Source organism: Puntigrus tetrazona, chromosome 15 (genome assembly GCF_018831695.1).
Source record: "Puntigrus tetrazona isolate hp1 chromosome 15, ASM1883169v1, whole genome shotgun sequence".
Lineage (NCBI taxonomy): Eukaryota > Metazoa > Chordata > Actinopteri > Cypriniformes > Cyprinidae > Puntigrus > Puntigrus tetrazona.
This window is the reverse complement of record NC_056713.1, coordinates 17,372,988-17,390,596: the sequence shown is the minus strand read 5'-3', so window position 1 is coordinate 17,390,596 and position 17,609 is coordinate 17,372,988. Positions and strand designations below refer to the sequence as shown.

Genomic DNA, 17,609 nt, shown 5'->3' with positions numbered 1-17,609 from the left:
AAGACATAAAACAAAATTTAAAGAATTCACAACATTTTCATATTACTCTTCTAAAAACCGTATACGCATTTATCTGAAGTTTCTGCAAAGTATTTAAATCACAGAACTGTATATGACTATATAAAGTTTTAATGTCTTTAAATGTCTGAACACTTATGAGCTGCTTTGAATGAAATTGCTCACCCTTAATCTTTTATGTTGGAAAGATCATTGGATATTTGCATAATTGAATCCAAATATATTTTCTGATTCATCTCTTGAGACATTTTAGACAACACAATGATGTAATACTTTATGCTAAAGTAAACATCTGGCCACTGCTAGTCCTTTGCGATTGTGCATACAGAACGCACTGCAGCACAGTGTAGCAGGAACCAGATTTCATTGATAGTTTGAAGAGACAGAGAGAGGTAGTTTTTTCACTTTTAGTAGTGCTTTGTCAGTTATAATAGGCCTACAAGTGATTTATTTTGTTTGTGTGTGTCCAGGTTTTTGTATGTCTTTTTTTTTTGTTTCTCTAGATAAACTGATACATGAATTAAGGAAGGAGATCCTAAATTTCATTTCCACTAGTGATTTTTAGTTAAATATAGAAATAACAAAGAGTTGAGACATTGCAACAGATAGATAACAAAAAAAGAACCATATAAGCAGAACTCGAGTGTCGATGGTAATTAAGAACACATTACAAACTGCATATCGCAACACACATTAAGTCTCAAATACCTACATGCTAGGAATGTAGCAGAGTGAATTTATGAATTGAACTATTTTATACACTTATTTTCTATATAATGAATTTATGACAAAAAAAATTTGTATATAAGAATTCAAAGAATAATTACCCTCATTTTGAAATGTTCTTTCTATATGGCACAATTCTGTTTTTAAGCAGTTTTTTAATTAAGACTTTAATTTCAGCTGTGTTTAAAACATAAATAATAGGATTTAACATCGGTGGAAGAGACAATGAAAGAGATCCACTGATGACTCTGGCATTGAGAGTAAGAGGAGAAATTAATGAAGCAATGATAATGCTTATGATAGGCACATCTGTTCATTCATAGATGTTAAAAATAAGATGTCTAAAAGATGTCTCTTTTTAGCACTCTTGACATAAAAGGTTTATCACCTTTCAGTTAAATTTTGTTATAGGCTTAGTTTTAGAGTCCATTTTTTTTAATATTTCCAATGAGTAGAAGAAGCCTCATTTGTATGTATGTGCGGAACTGAGGTGAAATAGCTTGTCAATTTAGCAATAATATGCTGCATAATAATAATAATAATAATAATAATAATAATAATAATAATGGTTTTATACATCAATAGGAGAATGACTATCAACAAAGACACCTGGTATCGCCACAACCTAGTACATTGACTTTAAGACAATCAGTACTTCTACTGTATGTTGAGTGATTGGTTGAATGAAAAAAACTGATAAATAATTCCAGTATAATGCACTGACAGTAGGCCTCATGACAGTGATTCATAGTTCTAAAACTTATTTTAATAATCTCCCCACTGGGATTATTTGGATTTTGCTCTAGGCCAATTATTCTTCTTTTTATCAATTTACTCCAATATATGTGATTATGGCACTGTATTCAATTCAGGTATGCAAAAATCTGGAAAAAAAATCCCCAAAATTCAGCAGAGCTCAAGGGGAGTTAACAGGTGAAGTTTTACAAAAATTTACCATACTTTCATTTTACTGCTGGTTATGTATTCTCTATTTAATCATGTATGTGACAAATAAAAATCTCGAATATTGGGTTATTTGCAACATATTCCCTTATTCATGTATCAGATTATCTAGAGAAACTGATACTTTGCAGTGCTACTTTTAGAGAGGTTATACTAAATAAATGTGATAACAAAAATAAAAAAATTCAGATTCACTTGTTTCGACGTTATTGATCAATGAACAGGATTAAATTAAATTGAATCAATAAATTAATATCTTAGTACATGCTTAGATTGTATTATTTATTGTACAGCAAATACAAAAATAACTGTCGCAACAGTAAAAATAAAAAATAACAATAAAACAATAAAAAGAACTTCATAAGCAGATCTAAGGCATACTTGTGTCAAAATGGATTCTTGGTTTGCATTATTTGAATGATATGTACATATTAACAAATGGTTAACAGTTAAAAGCATTTGGATAGATGAAACCAGGGTAACATGATATATGTCAGCATAATATTGACTGCTCACAAAAATGCATTCAAATAGCAACAATAAATTATTTTTGGTTATTTTTTGTAATCTTGGTCTCAGTAATTAGGAACACGGTACATACTGTACACACTTAAAATCAGATGTATTCATTCATAAAAAAATAAACAGTATATCATATATATATATATATATATATATATATATATATATATATATATATATATATATATATATATATATATATATATATATATATATATATATTCATTTTATATATATTCATTTTTATTGTCAACATAATGAACCTAAAAACACAAGAAAAAAATAGTTTCATTCCTACTGTTGAAAGAAAACAAACAATCATTACAGTCATTTTAAAAATTTCTTTCTAATTGGAACAATTCTATTTTTAAGCAGTTTTCGAATTAAGACTCTGATTTCAGCTGTGTTTAAAACATAAATGATAGGATTTAACATTGGTGGAAGACTAAACGAAAGAGATCCACTGATGACTCTAACATTGGGAGTGAGAGAAATAATTGATGAAGCAATAAACATGCATATTACAGGAAGAAAGAATATTCCGACCAACAAAAGATGAGAAACACAGGTCTTCAGTGCTTTTAAACGTGCTTCCCAAGTTGTAATTTTACTTAGAGCAAAGAAAATGCCCAGATATGATAAGACTATAATAAACACAGGTGCTACAAGGAACAAAACTGCACTAAGGTTTGTTATGAACATATTAATGCTGTTGTCGTTGCATGCCAACCTCAACACTGGTCCATAATCACAGTAATAACTCTGTACCACATTAGATTTACAAAATGAAAGTTGGTTCATCAAAGATGTCGACAGAGCCACAACAGAAGAGTTAAACATCCATATTACTACAAACACTATAGACATGACCGTATTATTCACTATTGCATGATATCTTAACGGCAAACAAATAGCAATAAAGCGATCAAATGCCAAAACAACAAGAGATGCACTTTGCACAGTAATAAAAATGTTAACAAAGAACATGTTAGCCAAGCAAGCATTGTAGGACACATACTGAGAGTCAGAAAAAAAAATCTTCATCATATTTGGAATCACTGCATTAGTTTCACCAAGATCAGCCAAGGCCAAGTTAAACACACCAATGTACTTTGGACTGTGCAGACTTTGTTCAAGAGCTATAATGAGAAGGACTACAGAGTTCCCAATTACAGCGATAACATATGTGAAACATAAAAAAATATAGTAATACATGCTGTATGGTGTACCTGAAAGTCCACTGATGAAAAAGTATTCAGGACGAACAATAGACATATTTTGTACAAAACTCGGATTTGAAGAACTCATGTCAGCTTTGTGTTTGATGTCCTGAACAAGCTGAAAATGGAAATTACCATGAAGACATAAAACAAAATTTAAAGAATTCACAACATTTTCATATTACTCTTCTAAAAACCGTACGCATTTATCTGAAGTTTCTGCAAAGTATTTAAATCACAGAACTGTATATGACTATATAAAGTTTTAATGTCTTTAAATGTCTGAACACTTATGAGCTGCTTTGAATGAAATTGCTCACCCTTAATCTTTTATGTTGGAAAGATCATTGGACATTTGCATAATTGAATCCAAATATATTTTCTGATTCATCTCTTGAGACATTTTAGACAACACAATGATGTAATACTTTATGCTAAAGTAAACATCTGGCCACTGCTAGTCCTTGCAAGTTTATTTCACTTTTAGTAGTGCTTTGTCAGCTATAATTGAAGCTAGTTGAACCAAATGTTAAAGTTTGCCAAGGGTTACCGAGGACTCAAATAGAACCAAATGAGCCGTGGCAAAGTTTGACAAAGATTATCAAAGAGTGTACTGGAAATATTCTTATTATGACTGAAAACATTTTGAATATTTAAAAAGTTTTTAAGACTGGTTTATTCATGTAGAGCATGTCTGCATTTGTGCATCAGTTTCTGCAATGTGTGCTGTAGGTGAAACTTTTCTGAATCTCATCCAAGATATAGGCTAATAAATCAGTCGCATCTATCATAAAGGATCTGTGCATGAAACTGACCACAAACACGGCAATAATCAGCAATATGGGTTCACACAAATAACCTTTTTATTTAAATATTTCAACATGTGTTGACTCAAATTACTTCATCTGAGTTGCATTTTAGAACAACTGACATGATGTGGTAGTATTTCAAGCATTTGCTGCACAGTGCCTGCTGGAACAACTGCTGGATCTGCATTTTTTCACTTCCACTTTTTTTTGGACCAGCACTACCAGTCCATTTTTTTATCTGTCATAGATGGGGCTAGTCTGATAGTTTGCCCACTGCAAACAGTACATTCAATTGCTTTGCACAGCTGCTGAAATATATCTTTTTTCCTACAAACAGTGTAACATCTTACACAAATTCAGCTGTTAATGGACAAATGAATGATCACCCCCCACTGACTATTGAGAGCTCGACTATCGAGAGTCAGCAGCACTCTGTGACTTCTATCACAGAGGACCTCACCTGCACCACCAGGACCTTATCACTCTCCAAGAAGGCACAACAGCATCTAAACTTTCTGTTTAGTCTCCCTGCACCCATCCTCAACACCTTCTACAGGGGCATCAATAAATTGATATCTTAATTCATGTTTAGCTTTAATTCTTTATTGTACAGTAAATATAGAAATAGAGACATTGCAACAGATAGATAACATAAAGAACCATATAAGCAGTGTAAATGGATCCTTGGTTTGCATTACATGAATAATATGAATATATGAAGAAACATGACAGTTGATAGCATTTGGGTAGGTGAATCCTTATGGTAACATGAAATATGGTAGCATAATACAGACTGCTTGTACAAATAGCTTTTACAATTATCTTTAGTCTTTTTTTGTCTTGGGGTCAGTAATTAAGAACACATTACAAACTGCATATCGCAACACACATTAAGTCTCAAATACCTACATGTTAGGAATGTAGCAGAGTGAATTTATGAATTGAACTATTTTCATACAGTTATTTTCTATATAATGAATTTATGAAAAAATATATATATTTTTATATAGAAGACCTCAAACAATAATTACCCTCATTTTGAAATGTTCTTTCTATATGGCACAATTCTGTTTTTAAGCAGTTTTTTAATTAAGACTCTAATTTCAGCTGTGTTTAAAACATAAATAATAGGATTTAACATCGGTGGAAGAGACAAGGAAAGAGATCCACTGATGACTCTGGCATTGAGAGTAAGAGGAGAAATTAATGAAGCAATGATAATGCTTATGATAGGCAGAAAGTAAGATACGACCAACAAAAGGTGAGAAACACAGGTCTTCAGTGCTTTTAAACGTGCTTCCCAAGTTGTAATTTTACTTAAAGCAAAAACAATACCCATATATGACAGGAGTATAATGAGCAATGGTGCAACAAGGAACAAAGCTACAATGAGGTTTTTTACAAACATATGAACGCTGCTGACGTTGCATGCCATCCCAAACACTGCTCCATAATCACAGTAATAACTCTGTACCACATTAGATTTACAGAATGAAAGTTGGTTCATCAAAGACACTGCCAGGGCCACCAGAGAAGTGTTAAATGCCCATATTACTACAAACACAAAAGAAATTACATTATTATTCACTATTGCATGATATCTTAATGGCAAACAAATTGCAACGTAGCGGTCAAATGCCAGAACAACAAGAGTGGCACTTTGCAGAGTAACAAAGAGATTCACAAAAAACATGTTAGCCATGCAAGCATTGTAGGACATGTACTGTGAGTCAGAAAAAAATCTTCATTGTGTTAGGAATCCATGCATTAGTTTCACCAAGATCAGCCAAGGCCAAGTTAAACACACCAATGTACTTTGGACAGTGCAGACTTCGATGCAGAGCAATAATAAGGAGGACTACAGAGTTCCCAATTACAGCAATAAGATATGTGATGCATAAAAAAATATAGTAATAACTGCTGTATGGTGTACCTGAAAGTCCAGTGATGAAAAAGTATTCTGGATGAACAATAGACATATTCTGGACAAAGCTTGCATTTAAAGAATTCATTGCAGCTTTGTGCTTGATGTTTTAAAGCTGAAAATAGAAATCATCATAAAGATTGCAAGATCACAAAATTTAGGTAATTCATAAAACAGCAACTACATATATAAAGTTTCTGCATAATATTTAAATCACAAACCTGTATACATGAAGTTTTAGAGCCAGAGCACACAATGACAAGTCTAAACACTAGTGAGTGGCTTTCAATATTACTTAACTGTAAATGCTCATCCCTATTCTCTTATGTTATAAAGACCACTTTACCTCATTGAATCCAAATATATCTTCTTGATCATCTCTTGAGAGATTTCAAACACAATGATGTAATACTATGCTGAAGTAAATGTTCTGGCCATAGCTTTAGTTTTGGTAGATTTTCTTTTTTTACCAGTTTGCAAACATGCCACAGAATGTTCTCATTAATGAAAATTACACAGTAACTCAAGGATATAGTTCATTTTGAGTCTATAATGTAACACTGGCCACTGCAGTGCAACTGGCAACTGCAGTTACTAGTTGTCCATGCACTGGGCTTTACAGCAAGTGGTGGAAATTGATGAGATCCACTAAGGGGTAAATTCAAATATGCATACCCTTATAAAGCAAACAGCATTGGGCTCATTAGTCAAAAATATAATTTAATACTCACATTAAAATGTACTTCTAAATGTAATTTTTCAGGTAGGCCTAACTGTGTGCGTTTTTTGTTTTTTGACATAAGGGAGGCTGTTGTTGTAATGAATGAGAGGTCTGATGCGTGCGGATCCATTCGCAGGCTTTTATTGGCTGAAGGCATGGTCAAAGCAGGCAGACGTCGAAACACAGCAAATAGGAGTATAAGAGGCAAGCCAACAACAGAATCCAAAAAACTGGCAGAGGTCGGGTCAGGCAGCAAACAATCAAAGAATCAAAAGACAGGCAGGGTCAAAACCAAAGAATCTATGACAAGGGAAACACAAGGCTAGGCTAACTAGAAACAAACAAACAAACAATGCAACCTGAAGGTGAGGGGCCTGCTTCAGAATTTATAGTCTTAAAACAGGAAGTAGCAGCAGAGGGAGTGATCACAGATCATCCAGATGTACGAGCTCCTTCTGTTGGCTTGGTAACATAGCCCCCCTCCTAGGAGCGGGAGCTTGGGAGGAGGTTCAGGTGGAGGACAAGACCCCAGGATGGGGTAAGCAGAAGAAGTCCAGGGAGGTGCAGACGGAGGGAGGAGCCAGGGAGGAGACAGAAGGGGATCCAGAGCAAGAGGAGATCCAGAGCCCAGCCATGATGGTCCACGGTGGAGCCGACGGAGGGAGGAGCAGCCATGAACTCCATGGGACCAACCGACGGCGGTGGAGCATGTGGTGGAGGAGACTGAGGCAGGGGCTGCTGGGATCCATTGACGGCGTGTGGCAAGGGTGGGATAACTTGAGGCGGCGCACGAGGCATGGGCACTGGAGGGAGCGCACATGGCGCGGGCACTGGACGAAGCACACATGGAGCGGGCACTGGACAGAGCGCACATGGAGCAGGGCAGGCGGCCATCGTGGGAAGCGGTGCAGGGCAGGCGGCCATCTTGGGAAGCGGCGTAGGACAGGCGGCCATCTTGGGAAGCGGCGCAGGGCAGATGGCCATCTTGGGAAGCGGTGCAGGGCAGGTGGCCATCTTGTGAAGCAGCTCTGGGAAGGCGGCCATCTTGGGCAGTGGCTCTGGGAAGGCTGCCATCTTGGGAAGCGGCTCTGGGAAGGCGGCCATCTTGGGCAGTGGCTCTGGGAAGGCTGCCATCTTGGGAAGCGGCTCAGGGAAGGCGGCCATCTTGGGCAGTGGCTCTGGAAAGGCGGCCATTATGCAGTGTACTCTTCCTCCGTTATACCCAGCGTGAAGGCTGACACCACAGTCACAAAGAATCTATGACAGGGGAGACACAAGGCTAGGCTAACTAGAAACAAACAAACAAACAATGTAACCTGCAGGTGAGGGGCCTGCTTCAGAATTTATAGTCTTAAAACAGGAAGTAGCAGCAGAGGGAGTGATCACAGATCATCCAGAGGTAAGGGCTCCCTCTGCTGGCTTGGTGAGAGTTGTTTTAATTTTTTTTATGATTTACTAGCATTTCTAAATATACTATATATATATATATATATATATATATATATATATATATATATATATATATATATATATATATATATATATATTGTGACAGTGTCGCCCTGGAAATGGACAAGGAGCACCTGGAAAGGATCATCACAGGCTCATTGGCACCAGCTGCAGCCCATTGACTGTGCTATATAAGCCACACGAGCCTGGCCATAGACCAAGAAACCTCTCCCTGAAGGAAAGCACTAACACTTATTCTCGTTTCCCCTCTAAAGAGCAGCTGGTGACTGCAAACCACAATTAATCATAGCCTGGACCCACTGCACCATGAGGGAGACAACACACACTGCACTGGAACACTGACCTAGAACTTTCTCTTTTCATGCACTGTAATAAAACCCACCTTCCGTGACACTATTATCGAGCTCTCCTCATCGTGTGATTCTTCACTACATGACACTGGTGGAGAATGCGGGCATAAGAGTGAACAATCGCACACAAGCAATCTCCTTCACCTAATTTTTTTGTGGTGTTCACAGGCAAGTGCTCCTCCCCGCCAGCATGGAGGAACTATTTCAACAGCTCACCGAGGTCAGCATCTGCAGCAACAAATAGCTGAGCACATCGCCCCCTACCAGGGTGAGACAGAGCAGGAGTTTGCTGCTCAACACTTTGTTAACTGGAAGTATAAACCCTATTTGCCAGCCCGTGCCCAGGCCACTGAACTTTTGCGGCTTGCACAGCACTGGTAGCTGGAGGGGAGCCCAACGGCCAGTCAATTGGTGGAACAGGTCTTCATTGACCGGCAGGCTTTCGGGATGAGAAATTCCGGCACCATCCAGGAGCTCGTTGAGGCCATCGAGTTGGCTGATGCGACCCAATAGCGGAAGTCAGGGGAGCAAGTCCCCTGGAGGGGGGTCCAGAAGCGATGCGCCAAAGGACAGCCAGCGGCTCCCTCGGCACAGAATGAGCCTATGCCCAGAGAATTACAGCCCAGAGAATTACAGCCCAGAGACTGCGTTATGGTCCTAATCCCCAACACGACCTGCAAGTTCTTGGCCACCTGGCAGGGCCCATATACAGTACATTTCAACTCTGGACCTCACCAAGGGCTACTGGCTGGTACCACTCTCTACAAATGCAAAGCCTAAAACTACTTTTTTACCTCTAGTGGACGTTGGCAATACCGGACCCTTCCCTTTGGCCTTCATAGGGAATCTTGCATTCTCAGAGACGAAGTTACCTGGGTTACCAGGTTGGTTGGGGTCACATCCAGCCACAAGATCGGAAGGTGGAGGCGATCCATATTGCACCATGAAGGAGACATCAAGCACTGCAGCAGGGCACCCACCTTGAACTTTCTCTTTTCACGCACTGTAATAAAACCCACCCTCCAGGATACTATTATCAAGCTCTCCTTGTGTGATTTTTCACTCTGTGACTATATATATATATATATATATATATATATATATATATATATATATATATATATATATATATATATATATATACTTTCATTGCAGCACTTAACCACACCCCTACCCTAAACCTCCCCAATTCTGAACAATATAAAACACACACAGGCAAATATGAGTGCAGACACAGGTATTTATTGCAAAAACTGACCTAAGCAGTATTACAAGTCGTGTTGCATTCCAAGTCCTTCTGAAGTCATACAATGTCTTTATGCAAAGAAAACACAAGGTTTTAATATTTGAAAATGATCCTGCTACATTACATCCTTCAACAAGGAGTTCAAGTGGACAACCTTTAAGTGTAAGCCTTTCACTCCATAGTGTGGAGACCACCAGCTCGCAGATATCTGCTTGATTGGTACAGTGTTAGAGTTCCTGCAGGCCAGATTCTCAGCAAGGTTGACCCAGTCTGCTCAGAAGGTCTATGTTGTGACTATAGTGTCCTACCACACCTCTCTCGGTCACCAGTTAGTGTGCAAACATGCCATAGTTACAAATTTTTTCTCTAGTGCACTGAGGCTGAAGCCTCCAGTACAATCGTATGTGCCCCCATGGAACTTGGCTGTGATACTAGTGTCACATCTCTGGACACTTTTGTTATTGTTTTCGTCTCGTGCCATGTGCTCCCTGTGCCCTTCCTTCCCTCTGTGTTAATTATATCATTGTCTTCAGCTGCGTCTTATTAATTTACCCTGTCTATTTAAGTCCTGTGTTTTGAGTTCCGTTTGTCCGATCGACAATGTCCCTACCTGGTTGTTGTCCTGCCTGCTTGTCTGTTCTGCCTGCCTGCCTTTTGTATCTTTATTTTGCCATTTTGGGATTAAATCCATTTAAGTTCATTTGAAGCCTTGCGTGCTTAGTTTCGCAAAAGCGCAAACGTGACAGTACAATCGGACCAGTAAAGTAAATAGCGGTGTATTTTGCCTTTTTTGTTTTTTTTGTTTGCCATGGATTGCCCTTACGACGACCCCAACTTCCTTATCCTCCTGCTGGAGCAGGAGGATCGCTCTCTCGAGGGTTACACAATGGACTTCCTCGCCCTCGCGAACGACTCGCACTACCCGGACAGCTTCCTCTGCTTGCTTTATTACCGAGGACTCGACTACTCCCCACGAGCGAAGCTGTCCGGAGACAGTCCTCGAGAGAGCCGACTGTGACAGACCAGGGGCGTGAGCCGGCAACAGAGCTCGCCGCGGTGGAGACAGCCATTGACAGCGAGAGAGTGGAGCTCCGCCCACTGCACATCGGCTGAGGATGAGCTGATCATCCACCTGGGGCTGCTGGATCTACAAGAGGAGCTGGACGATGTGGACTTGGACTTAGACTGGGCACCTCCCCTGTATCCTGAGTTCCTGTTCCCGCCCAGCCGTCACGTAAGCCCGCTGGTTCCGCCCAGCCATCCCGTAAGCCCGCTGGTTCCACCCAGCCATCCTGTGAACCCGCTGGTTCCGCCCAGCCGTCCCGTTAGCCCGCTGGTTCCGCCCAGCCGTCCTGTATGCCTGCCTCAAGGGTGCACCCAAGAGACTGTTCCCCGTGCGCTCCGTCCCGTTCCAGTGACCGCGCCCCGTGCGCTCCATCCCGTTCCAGTGCCCGCGCCACGTGCGCTCCGTCCCTTCCAGTGCCCGTGCCACGTGCGCTTCCAGTTTTCCCACCCTCCCACTCTGGTCATTCAACGACGATGGATCCCAGCAGCCCCTGCGCTCATCCTCAGCTCTCCATCACGAGCTCGCCATGGGTCTGCCGGTCCCCATCGCCGTCGAGGGTGGACGATCCCTTGCCTCACCGTCCTGCCTCCGAGTCCCGGACTCCTCCTCGGCTCGTAGACCCGTCGGCTCCCCCTGGGCTCCTAGCTCCCTCCTCTCCACCGTGGTCCGTCAGTCCACCAGCTCCACCAGGCTCCATCGTCCCTCCGGCTCCGCCTTGGTCTGTCGTCGACCATCCGTCGCCTCGGGATTCCTCTCCTCCGGCTTCACCTCGTCCCTCCATCCCACCGGCTCTGTCAGGCTCCTCCTTCCTTCCGGCTTCACCTCAGTCCCCCGTCTCCGGGTCAGTCGCCGAAGCCTGCGGCGTCGCCTTGGACCTCCAGCGCCTCGACGTCACCCTGGCTCTTCGGCTCTCCGTCTCCGCCTCAGTCTCCTCCACCACCTGCTCGATGGCTGTTCCTCCTCCATGGCTCCTCCCTCCGTCGGCTCCACCGTGGACCACCATAGCTGGGCTCTGGATCTCCTCCTGCTCCGGACTCCTCCTGGCTCCTCCCTCCATCTGTTCCTCCCTGGACTCCTGTCTGTCTGCCCCCTCCTGGGGGCCGTCCTCCACCGGAACCTCCTCCCAAGATCCTGTATCCCCAGTTCCTAGTAATTTGGTTTTTGTTGATGTTACTCTTTAGGTGCGAGGACGCACCTTCTGGTAGGTGTGGGGCGGGGGTGGGGGTTAGGGGGTTTAATGTCACATCTCTGGACACTTTTGTTATTGTTTTCGTCTCGTGCCATGTGCTCCCTGTGCCCTGCTTTCCCTCTGTGTTAATTATATCATTGTCTTCAGCTGGGTCTTGTTAATTTACCCTGTGTATTTAAGTCCTGTGTTTTGAGTTCCGTTTGTCCGATCGACAATGTCCCTACCTGGTTGTTGTCCTGCCTGCTTGTCTGTTCTGCCTGCCTTTTGTATCTTTATTTTGCCATTTTGGGATTAAATCCATTTAAGTTCATTTAAAGCCTTGCGTGCTTAGTTTCGCGAAAGCGCAAACGTGACAACTAGAAACTCTCTGTAGGCCTCTATTCAAGCCTGTTGATCACTGATTGCCATCTTACTATCAAGAATACCTTTCTTTGGTGATATCTTCTCTTAAGTTGTGGACCTTCAGTGGTACCTTCCTATCTTGACTTTACACTTGGTCTGGCCAAAACTTGTCTGTACCTTTGAGTGGAACCAGACCAACAGAAGATTAATTCTGTGTCGAAGGGCAGACCCTAGTATGCAATGATCCCCCCCAAGAGAGGTCTTCCTGCTACCAAGCAGATCCTCAGTTGGTGGATAGTGGATGCCATTACTGTCATCTATGAGTCTCTGATATTCCTTCGCACTTGGGGGTCAAGGCTCACACAACCCGAAGAGTGGCAGCTTTTAAGGCCTTCTTAGCAGGTGTTTCAATGCAGGACATCTGCAACACTGCGGCATGGTCCACGACACTAACCTTTGTAAGGTTCTATGGCCTAGATCAGTGGTTCATCATTTTGCATGTCTCCCTTATTTAACCCTCTAGGGTCGTCGAACGTGTATACATGTTTTGGGGCAATTTTCTCCAGATAATGCTGAAAATAACTTAAATTACACTTTCAGTTTTGTGCAATACATCAATCTAATCTGTAAAGGGTAAACTATTGTTTGTATACATTCACAAAAGCAACAAAACATTCTACTTTTGATAAATAAAGAAAATAAACAGGGTGTCTTCTCTACCGTCTTGGATTCTGTGATGTTCAGTTTAAAATGTGTTAATTAAATGAACTGTAATTTAGTGAAAATGTGACTCGCAGACATGAGAGATATAACTATAGAAAGCTCGATATGTCTGCTGTTAAATGAGTTATCATTATGAAACCAACTCAATGTCCAGTTTCTTTGTCTGATCTAATTATTTTTAATGTGACCATGTCCAAGAGCTATTATTGCTTTTGTTATTACAATTGTCCACGTGAGATGTGTGAGAAATGTAAATGCCCACATCAGCTTGAGTGCTTAAAGCATGGGAATTTCTAGTTCATCTCGGCTACTGTTCTTTTCTGAAAGAAGAGATGAATAAATAAGGATTTACCCTAGACCAGGTTCAAGAGCTGGCAACAGCGCACGCCATGGTGGAGAGAGCTTGGTACAATGAAAGCACAAACTCAGATACAAACTTGGTTTAAAAGGGCTATATCTTCGGAATTTAAACACTGACCTCCAAACCGAACTGGCTTGTAAAGGTGAGGAATGATCCTTCTCTGATTTTATCACCTTATCAATCAAGATTGACAACCTCATGCACCAAGCACCTCATTGTAAGACCAACAGAAAGGGTCTCCAAAAATCACCTACATTAGCTACAGTCAGTGTATACCAGGATCAAGAACCCATGCAACTTCATGTCTCATTGCTCTCAGAGGATGAAAGAGAGAGATGTCACCAGAACAATCTGTGCTTTTACTGTGGAGCCTCAGGCCATCGAAACACTGGCTGTTGTCATTGAAGTGGACGCTTCAGACTGTGGTATCGGAGCTGTACTCTCACAACGATCCAACCAATCAGTCAAACTGCACTCTTTCTTTTCAAGAAAACTTGTAGGAGAGTACCCATGTTCGTCTCCAATGGGCCGTCCGGACACAAAAAATCCAGGCCTACAGACGGCATCGTCCACACCCTCCCTACCAACCAGGACAATGGGTCTGGCTCTCGACAAAAGATATCAAGTTGCTGCTACCAAGCAGGAAGCTCAGCCCATGGTATATTGGCCCTTTTCGAATTCTTGAAAGAATCAGTGAAGAAATATACAGACTTGAGCTTCCTGCTAATTACCATATCTCTCCTTTATATCTCTTTCCATGTCTCCCTCCTGAAACCGGTCCACCCGGAATCTGATCCCGGCCATGAGTCCCCAGAACCACCACCACCTCTAGATATTGATGGGGCTCCCGCTTATCAGGTGATTAAGCTGATAAAATCATGGGTAGCCGCCCGTGACATTCTTGATCCAAGCTTCATCGAGGAGTTTTATAGAGCCAGACCCGACTGCCCTGCACCACGACCACAGGGACAATCAGGTTGAGCTCCAGGAGTCGTTCCTAGAGGTTCTGTAAAGGGCCTTCACTAACTCAATGCGAAGTATTGCCAGTTTATCTGCCTTACTGAGCGTTCTACCATATTATTCCTGTTTGACTCTGCTGTGTATGATCTCTGCCTGGTAACCTGTGTTTTTGATTCTTGGATTTGCCCTCTTGTATTGTTTGCCTGATTGGGCTGTATTCTGGTTTTGACCTATTGCCTGTCTACTGTCTCTGCTTCTGGATATTTCCTTGTATTTGTTAACTGAGCGGACTGCCTTATTCGTTGCTTACTCTCTGCCAGCCTATCACTTTGTGTATTGCCTTGCCCTTATTAAACTTCTGCGCATGGATTCCAACTCAGTCTTCGTGCCTTCGTTACATCATATTGTAGTATTATTATTTTATAGGCTCAAGAATACATCCATTCCAGACACGGAAGACACTCTAATGAAGTATCAACCAAACGTCACTACCTGTATCAACTTGCGTGAGGCACAGACAAAAATACAAACGTTGCTATTGTTGATGGTCAATGAGCGAATCAGGCAAGTGCTTGATGGGGCTATGTGGAATGAAAGCATTTATCAGGAGATACAACAGTTAAGGTGCTGTAACTATAACAGCATGTGAATAATTTCCTCCACTCTAAAGCAGTACTGAACTGCAGTGGCAACGCAAATCGAACAGAGATGTGCCATGCTCTACCATGCAGTGGAAAAGCTCAGCTTGTTGTTGTCTTCTATATAATACCACAAATGGGGCTTGAGAAGTGACATGATGCAGCCCCTGAAGTGAGACACCAGAAATACTGCAAAGTAAAAACCCCTAATAAATGAGACGAAATAACATTATAACATTTCATCTCGTTTTCATCAATGACAATTAAGAGACATTTTAACATAGTTTTTATTTTATAAACCACATTTAGTCTTGTTTTTATTTGTCAACAATTTTGCATTATGCATTTAATTATAGTCATTGTCACATGACCAACATTTTTTATTATCACTAGGCCCTAATGTTCATCCATAATATTTAAATTCAGTAAATATTTTATGACAGCCATGCAAGAAAATTGCCTAAAAGACATATGATTTGTATAGTAATAGATCACACTGATATTAAGTTATCCTTATTGTGGATTTTCATGCTCTCATGTGCAGCTACAGTATGTGTGTGACTGCTCTGGGTGTGTTTTTTTACATGCACTGCTGTATGTGTGCACTTGGATGGGTTAAATGCAGAGCACAAATTTCAAATATGGGACACCATACTGGGCCACACGTCACATCCTTTCCTATTCTTTATTGTACAGCAAATATAGAAATAGCAAGTTGAGACATGGCAACAGACAACAAAAAGGACATTATAAACAGATCTCAATCTTGTAAAAAAGGATCTTTGGTTTACATTATATGAATAATATGAACATATAAAGAAACAGTTAACAGCATTTGGGTGGGTGAAACCTTAGGGTAACATGAAATAAGTTAGCATAATGCAGGCTGCTCTCAAAAATGTATTCAGATAGCTTGTACAATTTGCAGCATTTTTTCTTTTTTTTTCAATCTGTTTGTTTGTCTTCGGGTTGATAATTAATAACACAGTACAAACTGCACACCGCTGCTTTTCACATTAAGCCTCAAATGCCCACATGTTAGGAATATAGCATTTTATGAATTTACAAATTGAACTATTTTCTGCTCATACAATTTTATTTTCCACATAATGAAACTAAAAGCATTTATGAAAAAATATATTGAATTTTTCATATGGGCAATTTAATTATTAATGATGGAAAAGCTTAACAATCATTACCTTTTCTTTAAAATGTTCTTTTTAATTGGCACAATTTTGTTTTTAAGCAGTTTTTTAATTAAGACTCTGATTTCAGCTGTATTTAAAACATAAATAATAGGATTTAACATTGGTGGAAGAGTAAATGAAAGAGATGCACTGATGATTCTGGCATTGAGAGTAAGAGGATTAATTAATGTAGCAATGATAATGCTTATGATAGGCAGAAAGTAACATACAACCAACAAAAGGTGAGAAATACAGGTCTTCAGTGCTTTTAAACGTGCTTCCCAAGTTGTGATTTTACTTAAAGCAAAAACGATGCCCATATATGACAGGAGTATAATAAGCAATGGTGCAACAATGTACAAGGCTACAATAAGGTTTTTTAGGAAAATGTGAATGCTGCTGACGTTGCATGCCATCCCCAACACTGCTCCATAATCACAATAAAAACTCTGTATCACGTTAGATTTACAGAGTGAAAGTTGTGTTATCAAAGATGCTGCCAGGGCCACCAGACAAGCGTTAAATGCCCATATTGCTACAAACACTAGAGACATGACATAATTATTCAGTATAGCATGATATCTTAATGGCAAACAAATTGCAACATAGCGATCAAATGCCAGAACAACAAGAGTGGCACTTTGCAGAGTAACAAAAAGGTTCACAAAAAACATGTTAGCCAAGCAAGCATCGTAGGAGATGTTCTGTGAGTCAGAAAAAAAAATCTTCATTGTGCTAGGAACCCATGCATTAGTTTCACCAAGATCAGCCAAGGCCAAGTTAAACATACCAATATATTTTGGACTGTGCAGACTTTGATCCAGAGCTATAATAAGGAGAACTACAGAGTTCCCAATTACAGCAATAAAATATGTGACACCTAAAAAAATATAGTAATAACTGCTGTATGGTATACCTGAAAGTCCAGTGATGAAAAAGTATTCTGGACGAACAATGGAAATATTCTGGACAAAACTTGCATTTAAAGAATTCATTGCAGCTTTGTGCTTGATGTTTTGAAGCTGAAAATAGAAATTACCATGAAGACACAAACACAATTTAGAGATTTTCACACAGCTTTCATCTTACTTTTTTAAAAACAATTTTCTAATGCTGAAAGTATAAATATGTGAAGTTTATGAATACACAAACCTGTATACATGAAGTTTTAGAG

The 17,609-nt window shown here is 40.4% G+C and overlaps 2 protein-coding genes and 1 pseudogene across 2 annotated transcripts; all 3 read right to left on the bottom strand.

The window, feature by feature from the left end:
• Nucleotides 1-2,556: 2,556 nt before the first annotated feature.
• Nucleotides 2,557-3,573, bottom strand: LOC122359272 (olfactory receptor 51A4-like). The gene has a single exon (XM_043259581.1). The coding sequence runs from the start codon at nt 3,535-3,537 to the stop codon at nt 2,557-2,559; it is 981 nt and encodes a 326-aa protein (XP_043115516.1). The 5' UTR covers nt 3,538-3,573.
• Nucleotides 3,574-5,291: 1,718 nt separating this feature from the next.
• Nucleotides 5,292-6,273, bottom strand: LOC122359308 (annotated as a pseudogene).
• Nucleotides 6,274-16,443: 10,170 nt separating this feature from the next.
• LOC122358673 (olfactory receptor 52E4-like) lies at nt 16,444-17,454 on the bottom strand. Its single transcript, XM_043258532.1, has one exon. The coding sequence runs from the start codon at nt 17,428-17,430 to the stop codon at nt 16,444-16,446; it is 987 nt and encodes a 328-aa protein (XP_043114467.1). The 5' UTR covers nt 17,431-17,454.
• Between the last annotated feature and the right edge of the window lie 155 nt (nt 17,455-17,609).